Source organism: Corvus kubaryi, unplaced genomic scaffold (genome assembly GCF_017639235.1).
Source record: "Corvus kubaryi isolate FWS band 111438036 unplaced genomic scaffold, C.kubaryi_AGA036_p1.0 133, whole genome shotgun sequence".
Taxonomy (NCBI): domain Eukaryota; kingdom Metazoa; phylum Chordata; class Aves; order Passeriformes; family Corvidae; genus Corvus; species Corvus kubaryi.
The window spans coordinates 25,978,699-25,995,868 of NW_024580667.1; the positions used below are offsets into that span (position 1 = coordinate 25,978,699).

The 17,170-nt window shown below is 38.9% G+C and overlaps 1 protein-coding gene across 1 annotated transcript; it reads left to right on the forward strand.

Annotated features, from left to right (window-relative positions):
• Positions 1 to 7,428: 7,428 nt before the first annotated feature.
• On the forward strand, positions 7,429 to 15,466 carry MFSD9 (major facilitator superfamily domain containing 9). Its single transcript, XM_042039913.1, has 6 exons — positions 7,429 to 7,784; positions 9,680 to 9,767; positions 11,048 to 11,091; positions 12,298 to 12,427; positions 12,831 to 13,040; positions 13,563 to 15,466. Exons 1-6 carry the CDS (start codon positions 7,680 to 7,682, stop codon positions 14,345 to 14,347), a joined length of 1,362 nt encoding a protein of 453 aa, XP_041895847.1. The 5' UTR covers positions 7,429 to 7,679; the 3' UTR covers positions 14,348 to 15,466.
• The last annotated feature ends 1,704 nt before the right edge of the window (positions 15,467 to 17,170 follow it).

Sequence of the window (17,170 nt, forward strand, 5' to 3'; positions counted from 1 at the left end):
AAACCCATGATATGAAGTTTTTCACAATATCCATTAAAAAATTAATTCTGATGCACTGTTTATCACTTAGCTCATCCTAAATAATGAGAGGTCATAACTTCACAACAGTGAACTTTTCCAACATTAAATCAAAAGAAAAAAGAGAACTCCAGACCCCTGTCTTAGCCACTGAACTACAATTAATAAAACAACCAACCAGAAAATACCAAATGGCTAGCTCCAGTAACATTGCACCTACCTGGCTTCAAGACAGAAATATGTCAGTGACTCTGTGAGCCCATTTCTGCATGAGAGCAACTTACTGTTGTGAGTAGCTTCACTGAAATCACTTTGCATGAAAAGTTTCACTGAATTCAAATGACAGCTGAATTAATGCCTGTGCAGTGCAAGTATTTATTTTTAATATACTGTACATGCACTCGGGTCTCAGTTTAGCGTGTTCATCCTGAGAGGATCTAATTTAATTATTCTCTTTTATATTTATGGCACATTCTTTGGCAGTGTTATCTTCCAAATACTCTAACATTGCCAGCATTATGCCCGTCTATGTCAAGAATGAATCAGAAGCCATGTAAGGACTTGTTATGTCAGCTTAAAAATTCATGTTATCCACCACTTGAATACTCAAAGAAAGTCTCAGGGCACTTTTTCTTTAATTAAATTAAATTCTGAAGGTTCCTCAATAGAAGAAAGTTTCAAGGCAGAGAAAACATGGCCAGGTTTTTTAAGCCAAAACAATCATTATTCTGAATCTTAAACAAAGTCATTCCCCAACTCCTTTCAAAACTCCTAATTTCTGCAGAAATACTGTCAATTTAAACCAAAATGACTTTGCCAAATTTATCCCTACTATAATGACAATGAAGTAATTAAATCAGTTTTAATATTCAATCAATTTGGCCAATTAAGCCCAACATTCATTGATTTTGTTGACTTGTAGTGTGAAGGTTGAAGGCCCCACATAATGGATGGATTCCAATCTCATTTAACAAAGCTGGCAAAAGTTTTGTGGTTTTATTTCTGCTCTTTCACCAGATAGATAGGGCTAAACTAAGTCCTGAATCTGCATATTTTATTTATGTATATAATAGCTCCAGTTTCAATATAGTATCTGAGCCCCTCCTTGTATATAAAAATAGAAAAAAAAAATTAAAAAACAATAGCAGGCTGTTTCTTCTTTCCTTTTCCATCTGAAGGGGAAAAATGATATTTATGGGAAGGGGAGGTTGTTTATTTGCTTGTTTATGTTTGTGTGTGATTACTCGAGTAAGTGTCGGGTGCGTATGTTTGGAATTGGCAGGCAGCTCCTTATCTGTGCTGGCAGATATGTTCATGATCTAAAACCAGACTTTTAGAACTGGCTGCAAGTCTCACTGTATACCAAGAAACAATTTCAGCAACTGCCACAGAGCTGAGTCCTTCTGAGACCTCAGTGCTCATTTACTGTTCTGAACAGTAATGGGAGTATCTCACCCACTGATTCCAATCCTCATCCTGTCCATCTTCCCCAGCTGGGCAGGATGGTACCTATTGCGCCTACATGATCACTTGTCAGAAGAGTACTAGGCAGACATACAGCCACACACTTTACACAGCCTACCTGCACACATCTTGTCCATTAAATGTCTGTCTGAAGCTCTGCAACTAAGCTGGTCACTTCAGGTTTCCTCTACAGTCATACATCACTTTTATGGCATAGTCCATCTGACCCATTTTTGGATGACCACCTCAATGTGCAAAGAACTGTGCCCTAAAAGTACAATTACTTTGGTTGGTTGGTTGGTTGGTTGGTTGGTTGTTTGTATGGTTTGGTTTTTTCACTGACTAAGAGAGAGTCTGGAATAACTAGTTTGAGATATGACCACTTTTTTCTTAATACTACAGTAAATCAGACCACAAGTCACACAGTCACAGAATGATTGAGCTTGGAAGGAACGTCTAGAGGTCATCTTGTCCAGCTTCCCTGCTCAGGCAGGACCACCCGGGACTAATTGCCCAGGACCATGTCCAGGTTGCTTTTGAATATCTCCAAGGCTGGGTACTCCAGAACCTCCTTGTGTGACACGTGCCAGTGTTTGACACACTTCACAGTAAAAAGTGTTTCCTGATGTTCAAAGAGACCCTCCTGTGTTTCAGTTTGTGCCCACCGTCTCTGGTCCTGTCAATGGGCATAACTGAAAAGAGCCTGGTTCCATCCTCTTTCTACTTTCCTTTCAGATATTTATATAAAACCCTCCCTGAGCCTTCTCTTCTCCAGGCAGAGCAGTCCCAGTTTTCTCAGCTTTTCCTCATAGGAGACATGCTCCAGTCCCTCCATCACCTTATTTGTCCATCATTTGACTCCCTCCAGAGTGTTCACATGTCTCTTGTAGTGCGAAGCCCAGAACTGACACAGCAGTCCAAGTATGGCCTTACCAGTGCTCAGTAGAGAGGAAGGAACACCTCCCTCAACTTGCTGGCAATGCTTTGCCTAATGCAGACCAGGATACCATCCACCTTCCTTGCAGTGAGGGTACATGGCTGGGTCAGGTAAAACCTGACTGGAGGTTGTAGAAATGTGCTGAAGTCCTCTACAAATGGAGGAAATAAAGCCATTCTGAACACAGCTATCACTGAGTCATTCATTCTGCATAAGCTATACTGAGATCACACAGATAATGATGGTAAGAACAAAAGGGACATAAGCAGCCTTTATGTCATCAAAAGCTTCAACAGGAATTCTAATAAACCAACAAGAAAAATCTTCTTTATGAGGCATTACTTCTACACATCTCCATGTACCCAGGACCCACTGTTAGACACCCACAGGAACACACAATAGACTTGCAGTCACCCTGACAAACAAAGCTGTAGGGTGTACAACCCGTTTGGACACTGCCTTACACCCTCTCTGTGCTCAGGACTTTGACACTCTAAAAAGCATCACAAATTTATTCAGCCACAGAAAGGAAGACAAAACTTCAGTATGACTGAGTGGATCACTCTGTTTCATATATCCCATTCTATATTATATCTTGCATTAAATCTACTTTAGATAAAATAGGTAAAAAATATGGCAAAGCACAATTTCTTTTTTAATTGTGTCATAACACTGATTCAAGGTGTGATGAATCCATGTCCTTGCATGTTGGGCAAGATAACTAGAATCATCAGAGGTACAAGAAAGTACATACAAGAAAGTATGTGAGTTCCCTTATCACATCACCATTGTGAGTGCTCTAAATTTTTTATACTATTATAGGAAAGCCAGGCCAATGCCATTAATTTTTCCTACAATACTTCAAAGTCATGACATATCACACATGTCATCAGAAATGAATGAGTTGCCTAATTCTAGGAGGTATTCCAGACAGTTTCCTATGAAAGCAGTTATGCATACATAGTCAGAAATTAAAAGCTGGCTTCTTCTTCACCATTTTTATTGCTGCCCTACATGGGTCCTTCCACAGCAGGATGCTATTATGAATCTCGCTCTGAGGCTGTAACACCTTCCATTTACTGCATAGACACTTTTTAAGATAAATATTTTTGGATTTATTCAGGAAGCTTGAGGAACTAGCCTTTAGTTCTTTCTGTACCTCTCCAGCTTCTACAGAGCCACTGATCTTGAAATGAATAATTAAATAAATAAAATCATAGACTGGGTGAGGGATGTGTAAGGGGGAGATGTGTGTGATGTAAGGGTACTGTAACATGATAGAAAAGAGACTGAAGGTAACAGGAGTCACCCCAGCTACCTTCTGCTCCAATAATATCTAAACCATTCCCCATGTATTTATTTTATCTGTTAAACATTAATTGAGAGAAACACAGAAAGATATGTGGCCTTAGTTACGCTGCCATGAAAAACTCCAGAACGGAAGAAGTAGGCCCAATGCCTGAAATAATTCCTTCCTTTAACAAGCTGTTTCATAAATGCTTTCTAAGTCTCTCTGACGTACCCACCTGATTCATTTACAGCCTTGAGGGTGGAATCAATTAAAAGGTTTCTTTCCACATTCCTTAAATTTGCAGATCTTTTCAGACAGATTACACTTTAAATGTCTTTAAGATTAACAGCAGATTCCAAACTCAAATTCATTTACAAGTACCTCTTAAAAAGTTCTGGACCACTGGATTGTAACTTTTTCTACTTGGCTCAATTTGTATATGAAAGGTTGAAACGACTGTTGAAGTTACCCTAATGATCTGAAGCAGTAAACCAGAATGAAATAAGTCATTGTTAGATTCACTAAATTGGAAAACAAATTGCACATTTGGGGGTCTTGACCTTACCTATTTGTAATGCAGGAATTCAATAATATATTACATTTACTGGAATAAATCAGTGTAGTTGTCTTAGGTCTTTTTCACAGAAGTAATTTAAAAATTTTATTTAAGAATTTATGAGGTTTAAAATTTTCTCCCCTACTGAAGAAATGTAAGGATCTTTTTTTAAAAGAATTTTATTGGATTTCAGATGACTTCCATCAGTACTTTCACTATGTCAGGGCATGGAGCACACACAGCCTCAGAGCTGGCTGAGGAAAGGCAGCTGCAGACTGCATCAAGCCCTCACTTAGCAGGTGACACCAAACATTTACAGTAGATGTTTTCACTAAAAGGCTGAAGATTCCTCATCCCTTCCCCTCACTACCAAACTGAATCTCAGACATTCTCGCACAGACTAGTTCTCCTCCCATTCATAATCTAAGGCAAGAATACCCCATCAAGGTTGTGGATAATCTGATCTCCAGCAGCCCAACACTGTATGAAATGTTCCTTCTGCCATTAAAATGTCTCTCTTTTTTTTTTTTTTAAACCCTGTTTATTCAAAATTGATCTTCAGCTAGGACAGCAGACCTAGACACAATGTTGCATTAGTATACAAACTGAAAAACTGATACAGATGTAATAAAGTCTTCCTGCTTTTTTACTTCTGGGTCCTCTATTTCTTATCAAAAGACGGGTGCTTTTCCAGGGGGCCACAAAATAGCAATAAAAACTTATGGTTGCTGGCTGAGTACTATGCCTACCAAGTTCATCTCATAATCACTGTCACAACAGAGAGGCGCTCCTCCTCTTGCTTTGTTTCTAGCATGATACACTTCACACTTGCTTACTTACATATAATGGAAACAGAGTACTCTGATTGTGTAGTGACAGTAGTCTGCATATTCTTCCTGGTTCTAGTCTTATCCATAAAATCAATAATGTTCATTCAATTGCTACTACCAGGTCATGGATAAAAAAGATAGAAATAACAGGATCATCCAGATAATTCTGGATACACATGCTGCAGCTTGCCTTTCTGAGTATCTATTGCATTCCCATTTTTAAGAATCATCCTGTAACAAGTCAAACACCTTAAAGTAATGTACGTGTACTATATGGATAATATCATTTTAATCAACCAACTATGTAATTCTGCCCCCAAAGATATTAGACTAGCTCTATTTCCCATAAGACTCTGATAAATGGCCTTCATTGTATTTCATTCCTTTAATTGCTAGTCAATTCCCTTATCAGCCATAAAATCACTTTATTTGAGAACATTTATCTTAAGATTTCTTTATTTGGGAGCCTTTATCTTAAATTTTGTAATTACAATGACACAACATGAATGGGAACCTTGAGGCAGCTGAAATTATCTGCCCTCAGTTCAAAGGCAACAGAGATATTTGTCACATTTACTATATATTAATACCTTTTTCTTATATATTATGTAAATTATGTAAGCATGTAATGTGCACAATTCTTTAGCAATATGATCAAGTTCACCAGGACAAAAGCAGTAAGAGATCAGTTAAAGGAAGAGACACCTATATGTTCTCTAAACGCTTGTTTTTTTCCATGAACAGTTTGCACTAATGTCATAAAGTTTGGTTATTCTCTGCTTTACAAGTCATTCTGCATAGAGACAGCTTGAAATAACATACAAAACTAAGGGTTTTCATTGGCAGGGAATTCAATATTCCTGCCTGCAATATTTTGTCCCCATCACATTTGATCATTCTCATCCTCAGAACCCAAGAAGACTGCAAAATAGCTAACTGGTTTCAGAGACTTATGGCAGAGACTAACACATAAAACCTTAAAAATTTCAGTTGGGCTCAGTGTTTCCACAGAAGTCAATGTCCCTTAGACCCAGGAAAAATACCTAAACCCTCGCAACATCTTTTAATCATCCACTTCTTTAAGTTTCTTCTGATAAATTTTCAGGCATTTTCCATTTCTTCTATCAGTTAAAATGACCAAGGGTAAAATTAGTGTAATATTGAGAAGACAATGTAGCAGCAATTCCCAGGATGCTCTAATATTTCAGTATCTTGTCACCATTTTGTCGATTTCAGAGGAATTGTGTGCAACTGATCTCCATTAGTGTTGTATCCAGAATTTTAAAAACCTCACTGAGAGAATTTGTTATTCAAAGTGGCCTCAAAGAGATAAATTAATAGGATATATTGGTTAACCCAACACTAAAACATAACAGCCAGTGGGATATTAAACAACTGAGTTATTCTTGTCTGGACTCTGATAACATCTTTGTCCCTATGCATATACTAAGTTAAGTTTTGCCTTGGTATCTTATAAATAAGCTGCATATCTAGAAATATGTCTTGTTTTGGTGGTTTGGGTTTTTTTAAATTTAGATTTTAATAACCGTAAGGAAAACCACATTCCCCTCTCCTTTTTTTTTTTTGTGACCTAAATCTGTAAAAGATCCTCAACCGTGTGATATTTATTTCTTCTGAAAACATGCAAATAGAACTGAAGTTATGCTATTGTCAGTTATTGAATGATCATTCTCAAACTTTGTAACTCGTGCTAGCTTTTAAAGCATGTGTCATCAACATTTTCAAAAGTTTCTTCTTACTGATAATTAAAAACAAGTTAAAGCATCTCCTGTTTATTTGTGCATTTTTAGAAGTATTTAAAACTGCAGCACTTTCACTGATACCTGGACAAGCAACTATATAAAAGAGCACCTCTGACTCCAACATAAAGTTAGATGGTCACATTTTGCATATCACAGTCGTTTCCACCAGTGCATCTGAGAGATTTATCAATCTCTCTTTGCTTTGGATGCAAAAGCATTTCAACATTGTAGTCATCAACAATTCCAGCTATCCCTGACTTTTAAGAAAAACACAGCACAGCAGTGAATAAGAAAACACTGCTGCCAGAAACACTTGGTGCAGGCACCGGGCTGAGCCCGAGAGATGGCCGAGGAACGGCAGCGCTGGGACACGGCCGCTTTCCACATGGATAGGCAGGATCGGAGGTGCACGGGCCCAAAACCCATCTTTCTACAGCAACCGAGAGAGCGGTGCAGGGGATCCATTCCCATGCTCCTATGGCATATTTGTTTCCAAAGCCTCTCGGCTCCACCTGGCTCTTCCTGCCTTCCACCCGACCTCAGGCCCCGAGGGGAGGGGTTGCAAAATTCTCCCCGTACAAACACGCAAGGGGCCGAAGGGCAAAGTCCTACAGAGGTGTCTGTGGGAGGGTGGAGGCAGGGGTCCCGAGGCTGCCAGGGACCCTTACTCTTCCTCGTCTTCGCCCGAAAAAGAGGACACACGAGGGATACCGTGCCGAACGAAACAGCCCCCGCGGCCCTGCCCCGCCGCCGCCGGCCCCGCCGCCTCCACGTTTCCGCCGCGCCACGGGCACTGCGCAGGCCCGCCGCCGCCGCTCGCATGGAGGAGGAGGAGGAGGATGAGGATAGCGGAGGCCGGAGGGCCGCGGGGAGCCCGGCCGCGTCCGCCCGCTTCGTGCGGTGCCTCTACGCGGTGGGATTCCTGGTAAGCGGGCGGCGGCGGCCATGGGGCCCGCCCCGCGGGGCCTGCGGCGGGCGACCGCGCCCGGGAGCGGCAATCTTCTCCTTTCCAGTCCAAGGCTGCTGGGTTCCGGGGTGCATCGCTGCAGCTGCTCCTGGGGATGCCAGTGTTCGTAGTGCTGGTGGTGGGTAGCGGCTGTGCTGTTTTACCCGTGCAAACAGCCCCGCAGTTTGACACACAGGCCGGATTTTTATCCTGTGAATGTCATGGCATAGCGCAGCACCCTAAAAGCTGAGTCTTGCCTTGTGCTTATAAGAGAGCTGTTCCCTGTTTCCTTGAAATGCCCGTTGTTCCTGTAAACCTACCAAAAAAAAGGACAAAAAAACCTAAAAATATGTTATTTCTAGAAGAAAAAAAAAAAAAAAAAGTCCGTTATTGAAAGAACACAGACTTTAAAGAAGGTTCATATTCTGTAGCAATTCCCGAGCCTCAGGAAAGTGTCATTTAATTAATTTGAAATTAAAAGCGATGGCTTGGAAAATGAATACAAAATGAGTAGAAGTTTGCACTGTGAAATGTCAAGATACTGTCTTACCTACTTTTAGATTGAGCAATAGAAACAACCCAGTTGGTTTGTGTCCTGTGAAAGGTGCATTAGAACAAGCTTTGCTTCTTTTAACTGGCTTTTAAATGCTGTGGTTCTCCAGCCCTGTAACAGCTTGTTGATACTGAGCTGGGGCACACAAGAAAACCAACCGAGTGTCCTTTTAGAGGGTGTGGTGATGCAAACTTCCTGTAGCCAGACAAATAAATACAGCGTATCTGTCATTCCACATGAGGAGTTAGATGTGAAATGAGAAGTAACTACCCCTCAGAGGATAGTGGTTAACGGGTCTTGCTCTACCTGCATGCCTGTGACAGTCCAGTACTGCCAGGGTATAGTCTGAGTCTTGTACTTTTTAATGTCTCTGTTGACAACCTGGACAAGGTCGCTGAACCTCTCTTCAGGTTCGCAGATGACACCTGAGATTGTTATGGAAGATGTTTGTAAGTGGTGTGCTCTGTTTGTTCATGCTAATGTATTTAATGATTCTAACCTTGTAAGCCTCAATTTCAACCCTCAAAAAATAATTGATGACAGACTGTGAGAATTCACTTAGTGATACACACCGTTAACAGTTAATCAGGCTTTGAGGTAGTCTAGTTCAGTTCAAGCAGTCAGTGATGAAAGGTGATCTTGCTCCAATAGATCTTCTCCAAGGGACTCTGAATGCTGTGCCAGGTTGTAGTAGTACTGAAAGAACTACTGGGTCAATGTGGTGAGCTTAACAAAAGGTAATAAAGCAAAAGGAATGAGTAGGAGATCCTTGTACTGCTCAGGATGGGCAGTGTCCTTTACCCTCCTCTTACAAAATGTTTTTCAATTATGCTTTGCCTTTTTTTCTTTTTTTCTTTTTTTCTTTTTTATGAAATGTCTTTTCACTACATTTCTTAAGCTGTACACAAAGGCAGTATGTAAGTAGGTTTAAATCTACTGTAGCTTATTCCCCACTGTAGTAGGGTTAAAATACTGCTTTTCAAAATACACATTCTTTGCACAAATAGCAAGTATTTTTAGGTGATCGAAATTAGACCACTTTGAATTTAAAACTCTGGTTATGAAGTACTTTTCTTGTTAAACAGGTAAAGTTTAATGTGTATTAAAGGAATATTTGATGTTTTTATAGGTGTAACTCCTCTGTGAGGCAGTCCTTTATATTTCAGTTTATATGTTTTGTAATATGAAAAATTTTCTTTTGACTTAGTATTGATACGGAGATAATTTACTTTTTTTTTTTTTTTTTAATGTTGGCTGTTATTAAGCCAGGTTGCTATTATCTTTGTGAAGGTTACTAAAACTTTTCTTGACTTCTTTTCAGGACTTATTTGGGGTGAGCATGGTTGTTCCTTTAATGAATCTTCATATCAAATCTCTAGGAGCAAGTCATACAGTTGCTGGAATCATAGGTAAGTTGCAGTACTTGATTTACAAAATGGCCTGGATTATGCCTTACTGCAAATTGGACATTGTAACATAATGCTTCCTTGCTAATAGCATAATAAAAAGTGAAGACAATTTCCAAGTAAAACTGTAAGGGCAGCTGTACTCTGTTAGACCCAGAGACCTGTCCAAACTCATGCACTGACAGTAGCCAAAAGCATGTGCTTTGGAAAGAGCACACTTAGAAAGAACAAGGAAGTCTTGCAGTAGCATTTGTACGGCTCCTTTTCCAGCATCCAAGAATTCACAACTTAGCAATTTAGGGAGCCAGAGGTGTTGCTTGTAGTTTTACTGCTATTTACACTTTGCAAATGGTACTTCTGCAGCTGGTTCTCCAAAGCTTTCCAATGCCCGTGATTGCTCCCAGTTTGATTAAAATCCTTACAGCCGTCTTGGCAAAATATTTATTCACTTTCAGGAGTGTTTACAAATAAATTCTGAACATTTGAAATTTTTTCTTAAAGTATTTAGTGATAAGGTAAATTCTGTGGCTTTAAAGTGCCTTTTATGGCATTGTTTATGGTGTCGAGTGATACAGTATATTCTTTATGTGGTTGACTTCATGGGAGCTGTTATTCAGTTTTATTATTTTGCTTTTTTATTTAACACGTTGTATGAAATAATTCTGCCTCTACACTGAGTTGACAGTATTATTTTAAGCAGCAATTAATCAGAAATATGTTTTCATTTCAACAGTCTGCATTGATTTTTAACTTCAGAAAAAACTAGGGTTTGAGGTGTATTCTTATAAATGAAAGAGTCTGGCAGATGTTTCTCTCTGCTTCTCTTTGTTCCTTCTCTTCTGTCACTAAGTGCTGCTAAAGTCCTAGCCTCCAAAATGAGAAAGTAGGGTCCGTGTTTTCTTCAGGGCTTCTGTGGTGCCTTGCAGTAGACTGAAGCACCAAGTGGGAAGTCCCTTTCAGTAGTGAAATTCTCTCCTGATTCTGAGAAAGCAATTACAAATGCCAAGATCTGTTTTGTTTAATACACCATACAAAGCAACATCATTTTAACTTACATTGTTTTTTGACTTTTCAGCACTTTTTTCTTTTTTATTTTGTCATTCCCTGAAATTATTTCCTTGATTAAATGCTAAAGTCCACCCTTGGTTTGCCCTGCTCCCTCTTCCCATTCTTCTAGTAAACTATTCCCAGAATTCCACATTTTTTCATCATTTAAAATTTTGTGCAATTTTCATTTTTGAAAAAAAGCTTAATTTTTAACATTGGTATTTTGTTTGTTTTAGGATCTCTCTATGGTGTAATGCAGCTATTTTCCAGCACATTTGTGGTGAGTTCTAACACTGCATTCCAGACCATATTGGTATTTCTATGGATTGTAGGGGGAAAAAGGGTGGGGTTAATAATAGCATTTCTTGACATTTTGAAAATGCATAAACTGTTCATATAAACATTTTGGTTGGAGGGACCAATTACCAGTTTGCATGAAAAATGTCGGTTTCGTTTATAAGGAATTGCCAGGTTTTCCAGACCCAAACAGAACAGAGTTTCTAGACAAAAACTAGAATACAGATCTTGGCTCAGACACAATACTGAGCAGGTTGCAGTTACACAGGGTTATCGTCTCTCGTGTTGGTGCTAGTAAAGCAGTTTCCTTCTATGCAGTAGCCTGTCCAAAAAGCAGTCTCATGAGTCAGCTCTTCATAGCCTGTGATCTAGTTTGCTTTCCCTGCTTAATGAGCAGTGACTTGTAATTCACTGTATGGTCTAAAATTAATCATGCATCTTTGCTATTTCTTTGGGGTTTTTTCTATTAGTTATTCATTTTTTTATATCCTAATATTACCCTGGTACTAGTTTTCTAGTTTTGAAGAGAACAGATTATGAGAACGTCTCATAAAAAAACTGTTTCAGGCTTTGTTATGCAGGCCACCTGGGATAATTTCCTGCTATAATTTTGTGGCATTTTCTTTGAATTGCAAGACCATTGTCTACTTTCTTAAAAACTATTTCCTCTTAGGAATCAAGCTGATTTATAAGCATGATAAATGCAAGTTTTCTGTTTGCCCTCTGCATAGCTACTTCTTACGTGTCTACGCTCAGATGACAAACTCCTCATAGCCAAGATCATTGCTGTTAGGATGTTCCAACAAGTGTCTAATACGTAGCAGCCAGTGATGCAAACAAATATTTGTGGTTGGTTATGGTAAGATTTTCAGAAGGCTCTTACTGGTAATATTTTGTGATACTTACTGCAGGACTGTCTTTTTAAAAGGGAGATTTTTTTAAAAAATAAAAGCTCTATATGGTAACACTAAGTGGAATCATAGTTTTGGCAGGTACCCTGCCAGCAGGCCAGAACTCTGCTTGTGACTTCCAGATTTTGAGCACTTAGGAATGCTGTGTAATAAGCTTATTAGGCTTTCATTGACAGTCCTTTGATCTCTTTTCTCAATTTAATTTAGAAGTACTGATTGATCACTGCACATAGCTTAGTGTTTCAAAAAGCTGATCTTTCTTTCCTACTTTGTGAAAGGGCTGCTGGAGTGATATAGTAGGAAAACGGTATTCCCTGCTTGCTTGTATTCTTCTCAGTGCACTGGGTTACTTCCTTCTTGGAGCATCCACCACAGTGTTCCTGTTCGCCATTTCTAGAGTCCCTGTAGGTGAGTAAACACTTGGCATTTTGCAGTTTAAATTCCCTGTAGTCTCAGCTTGAGAATTACTGCGGGAGAAATCATGGTAGGTGGATGGCTGTATAAGCATAATCACCCAACAGCACCAACTGAACCTTAGTATTGGAGAAGTCTCTACAAATCAGGAATTCTCATTATTTTTTCCTGCATATAATTTGAAATGTTGAAGCTTTACCCACCAGACAGCTAAACCTCACAAAGCTGCTTACTCTAGCACTGAAGAATTTGTGATTAATGGAATTTTAAAAATATGAATCATACAGACTTGGACCATTGTTTTTTGAGATACCTTCTGTTTTTTTTTTTTTTTTTTTTTTTTTTTTTTTTGTACTGAGAAATACATGTTTATGAATTGATTTATATTTTGTTGCAGGTATTTTCAAACACACACTTTCCATCTCTAAAGCCCTGCTGTCCGACCTGGTGTTGGAGAGAGATCGCCCTTTAGTAATGGGGCGCTTCAATGCAGCCTCCAGCGTGGGCTTCATTCTGGGACCTGTTGTTGGTGGCTACCTTGCAGAGTTCGAAGGTGGCTTTTACCAAACGTCCTTCATCTGTGCCTCTATCTTCCTTCTGAATGGTGGTAAGTTGTATGCCACATTTTGCATCTTGGGTCCCTTCATTCCTCACTTTTGTGTCTTTATGCCATCTGTAATACCTTGCTTTCATAGTGTGTTTATCATCTATGGCATAAATATTTTGTGTGCCAATACTACTCTTTGAATTTGAACTTGTATGGAAGGGTGGGAATTTCAAAACAGTTATCCTCCAGGTGCTTCTCCTTTGTTTTGCCTATATCCCGTTTACATTCAGACACAAATGGGAATTTCTGATGTGCCCAAAGATGAAGACTAGAAATCAGAATTTTGGCTTTAATGATTAGATTTGTTTATATGGTGTGAATGGCATCTCGGTGCTTTCCTTTCTTGCTTTCACTGCATTTAAAATTGAACTGATACTGTGAATAACACTAGACTTAATATTTGCAAATTTTTTAAGGACAAGTATTGTTGAATTTTTTTTTATATTGTTACAGTCAAACTGAGATCTTCCATGTAAAGTTGATGCAATTGAATGAAATCAACTAATTTCTTGATCTGTGTAGGTCTTGTCTGGATGTTACCCTGGAGTGAAGAAAACACTGGCAATAGGGAGCATTACCAAGACAAAGGAACAAACAGTTTCTCAGCAAAATTAAATCATGACGTGCACTTGAAATCAGCAACTAGTAGAGCTGTGACAAACAGTTTTTTCCAGTCTCCATGGATCCAAGTTGCAACAGTGCTGAAGAAGATCAAAGGAATTGCGTGCTCTAATTTGTGGGATATATTTTTAGTGCGGTTCCTGATGTCTGTTGCTATTCTGCTGTACTATAGTAATTTTACTCTGGCCTTGGAGGAGAGATTTGGGGTGAAACCCTTGTTTGCTGGATACCTGATGAGCTATAGCAGTGTGCTTGGAGTCCTGGCTGGTTGTCTGCTCGGACCAATAACAAAACTCTATGGGCACAACACTTACAGACTTCTGTTGCACTCCAGCACTTTCACCTGTGTGCTGATTCTCCTGTATGCGTCAGCGCTGAGCATATGGATGGTCATTTTGTCCTCCACGTTCTTGGCCTTCTCCACTACTATAGGCCGTACCTGTATCATTGATCTGGAACTGACTGTTGGTGGGAATGAGGCCAGTGGTACACTCCTAGGTGTTGGACAGTCTGTGACATCGGTGGGACGAATTATTGCCCCACTTCTTTCTGGAATTGCTCAGGAGTTCAGTCCTTGTGGCCCTCCGAGTCTAGCCGTGGGACTAGCATTAGTTGCTATTGTGATAATGAATGCAAACAAACAAAAATACTGTAGTCATGGAAGTGTGAAGTTAAAAAATCAGTAGTCCCAATACTGGATTGCACAGATGTATCTTCACCTGCCAGGCTTGTACAGTAATTGCATGATTTTTAAAGGGAACACATTGTGTTCACATGGAAGCAAGTACATACACATATTTCTGCTGCAGGGATGTTAACTCTAGACAGACATTATTATAACTGGTACCACTGGGACATTTCTAAGAGGGGCAGATGTTGCTATATTGTAGTGGTTGTGATTTTTTTAAATGGATTTTTAACTGTTTTGGAAGGGAAAAAAAGAATGTCAGTAAACGCACAAATCCTGCTTGTGACTAATTTTTGAAACAGTGTTTAGATTGAAAGATTGTTTAAAAAAGCTGAATCAAAGGTCAATTTTTGTTATTTAATCAGGCGATTTTGCAATATGTTTGGCCTTAATTTCTTATGCTGTGGTCTGTTTCCCTTTGTCTGCTGTGACAGTAGCCTATATAACAGGGTGTTTGCTTATGTGATTTTTGTGTAGCCTATTTTGTCCACAAAGCTTTCTGCAGACCAAGATTAGGCACTTTGGGGTAATCAGGCAACCTCTGCTGATTCCTGGTCTTTCCCAAGTAACAGAATTGGGTATATGCTAACTTCATGTACTAGAAGACCTAATTTTAGAGTAGTACAAGGCCATTCATACTGAAACTGAGGCTGAATTTAAGTTTTATTGAAATTTGAACTGGTGGCTTCTGTTTAGTAATAACTTCTACTGAGCAACTGTGTCATAAATTATTTGTTTATATTTCCTGTGCCATTTTTCTACCTTCATTTTAAGAATAGATTTCCTTTTTAATTCTCTCAAATGACTGTAAAGGTGTGCTGGAGCAACTAGCCGTAGTTCATGGATCTGGATTAATGCATCCTGTCTCATCTCAGGCATAAGTGACATTTCAGTGACAAGAGAAAAATGGTGCTGTTGATATTTTAGTCTTCATTTGTGTGCACGGCTTAACTGTAGAGAGGTTACTCTCAGAGCTGTACAGAGAGTTGTGGCACTCCTGTGCTATTTACTGTTCAAGCTCATTACTTGCCAGTCACCACTGTTTGTATTTCATATGAAACATGGAAAAAATGTATTTTGGCTGATAATGTTCCATATCAGCTTCGTTATATTACTTGATGAAAGTACAAAGTCAACTATGTATAAGTGTTTGGTTGGGGGTGGTTTGTGCAACTTAGTTGTCTCCTTGAACACATCAGTGCAAACACTCTTCCTGCTTCAGGTGAGTCCTGGATGGTGTTCTGCATTTTTCATTTTCATTTTCTTCTTTACCTTTTCCACTGCCTACTAGCATTCAAATATTTGTTGAAACCTTAGTGATTCCAGTGGCAGCACCATAGGAACTCATATATAGAATTCTGAATTTATTTATTGGCATAATCAGTGTATTATTACTACTGTGATTTCAGTACATATCCTCAGAATTCTTTATTACAATAATCTGTGTTTCACTTCTCCCTAGGAGCTTGAGGCATTTTCAAGTCTCTTATCTCATCTTGCCTTTCTTGGTAGATGCCCAAAACATTATTGCTCTAAATTTCCTATTTTCTTTCTTTCCATCTTTTCTTTTTTACCTAAAACCACCCTTCTGTTAGTAAGGGGCTTTTGTTTTGCATCTCTAGCAAGGGGTTAAGGAAAAAGGTTGAAAGCAAATTAATATATATAAATGATTTAGTATTTTTTCCAATACTCATTGATTATATGACGTTACATAGCATTTACCCTTCTAAATTGCTGCACTGATTTAATCTGACTTCTGTAAGCATCTATCCTAGTACATATCCTATTGGTTGTAGAAACCTCCCAGTTGAGAAATCTGTGGAAGCATGTCGTCTTGGGGACATGTTGCAACACATTTTACAGAAGTTTTTTACTTGTAGACCAAAATGATTTCTGAAGTGCCACAGAAACATTTCTTTTCTGTACAGGTACAGAAAAATTGCGCTTTTTTTTTTAAGGACTAGAAATAAAATGAAGTGACATTCCACATGTATCATTTTGTCACTGTGTTTTTTTTTCCCATCTTCCTCTGCTGAAGCTACAGCACAAAGTAGAAGTGTTCAAGTCAATATGAAGTGCAGATACTTTTTTTTTTTTCCCCTCAAGCTATGGTTAAAATCATTTGAATCTCTCTACAAAGGGCACAGGAACCAAGGATTCAACCAAGAAGTGTCTTGGCAGTGAATGAAAAAGGAAAAAATAAAATGGAGGACTCAGAAATTTTGAGATGAATTCCTTAAAGCTGCTATCCCTAGTTCCTGGAGGCCGCATTTGCACCTCTTGTGTTGCCTCTTAGTTGCCATAACCATTCAAGTTCAGAGAGGGAAGATTCAATGATATTCCTGCAGATACAGAGATGTCATTCCCCTTTTTAATTTGAGGGAGGAGCAGTTGCACCTAATTTTGGCTACAGTCTAGGGCAAACTACTGAATTACTCAGCACTTTCTTGAATCCAGTTGTAGTATCTGTAGAAGACTGTAACAAACCAGATCTGATTATGGACTAAAGGAAAACAGTCTCTGCCAGCAAACCACCACAAATTAAGATTTTTCTCTTGCTTGCTGTTACTTTATTTTGGGTTGGTTTCTTGGGCCTATAGGAAGGGTTGGGTTTTGGTTTGGTTTGTTGGGTTTTTTTGCTCTTTGCCCTTCAAAATTTTCCCTTTGGTAATAGTGACTTTTTTGACCATTTTGATCAGGTCTTGTTGAAGAGGCTGTGTACACAAAATAGTAATTTATTTCTGCAGAAGAGCTGGTATCATACGATATTTACTGATTTTGTTGCTTTTAAAATGATGAACAAATGTAAGATCTTTTTTCC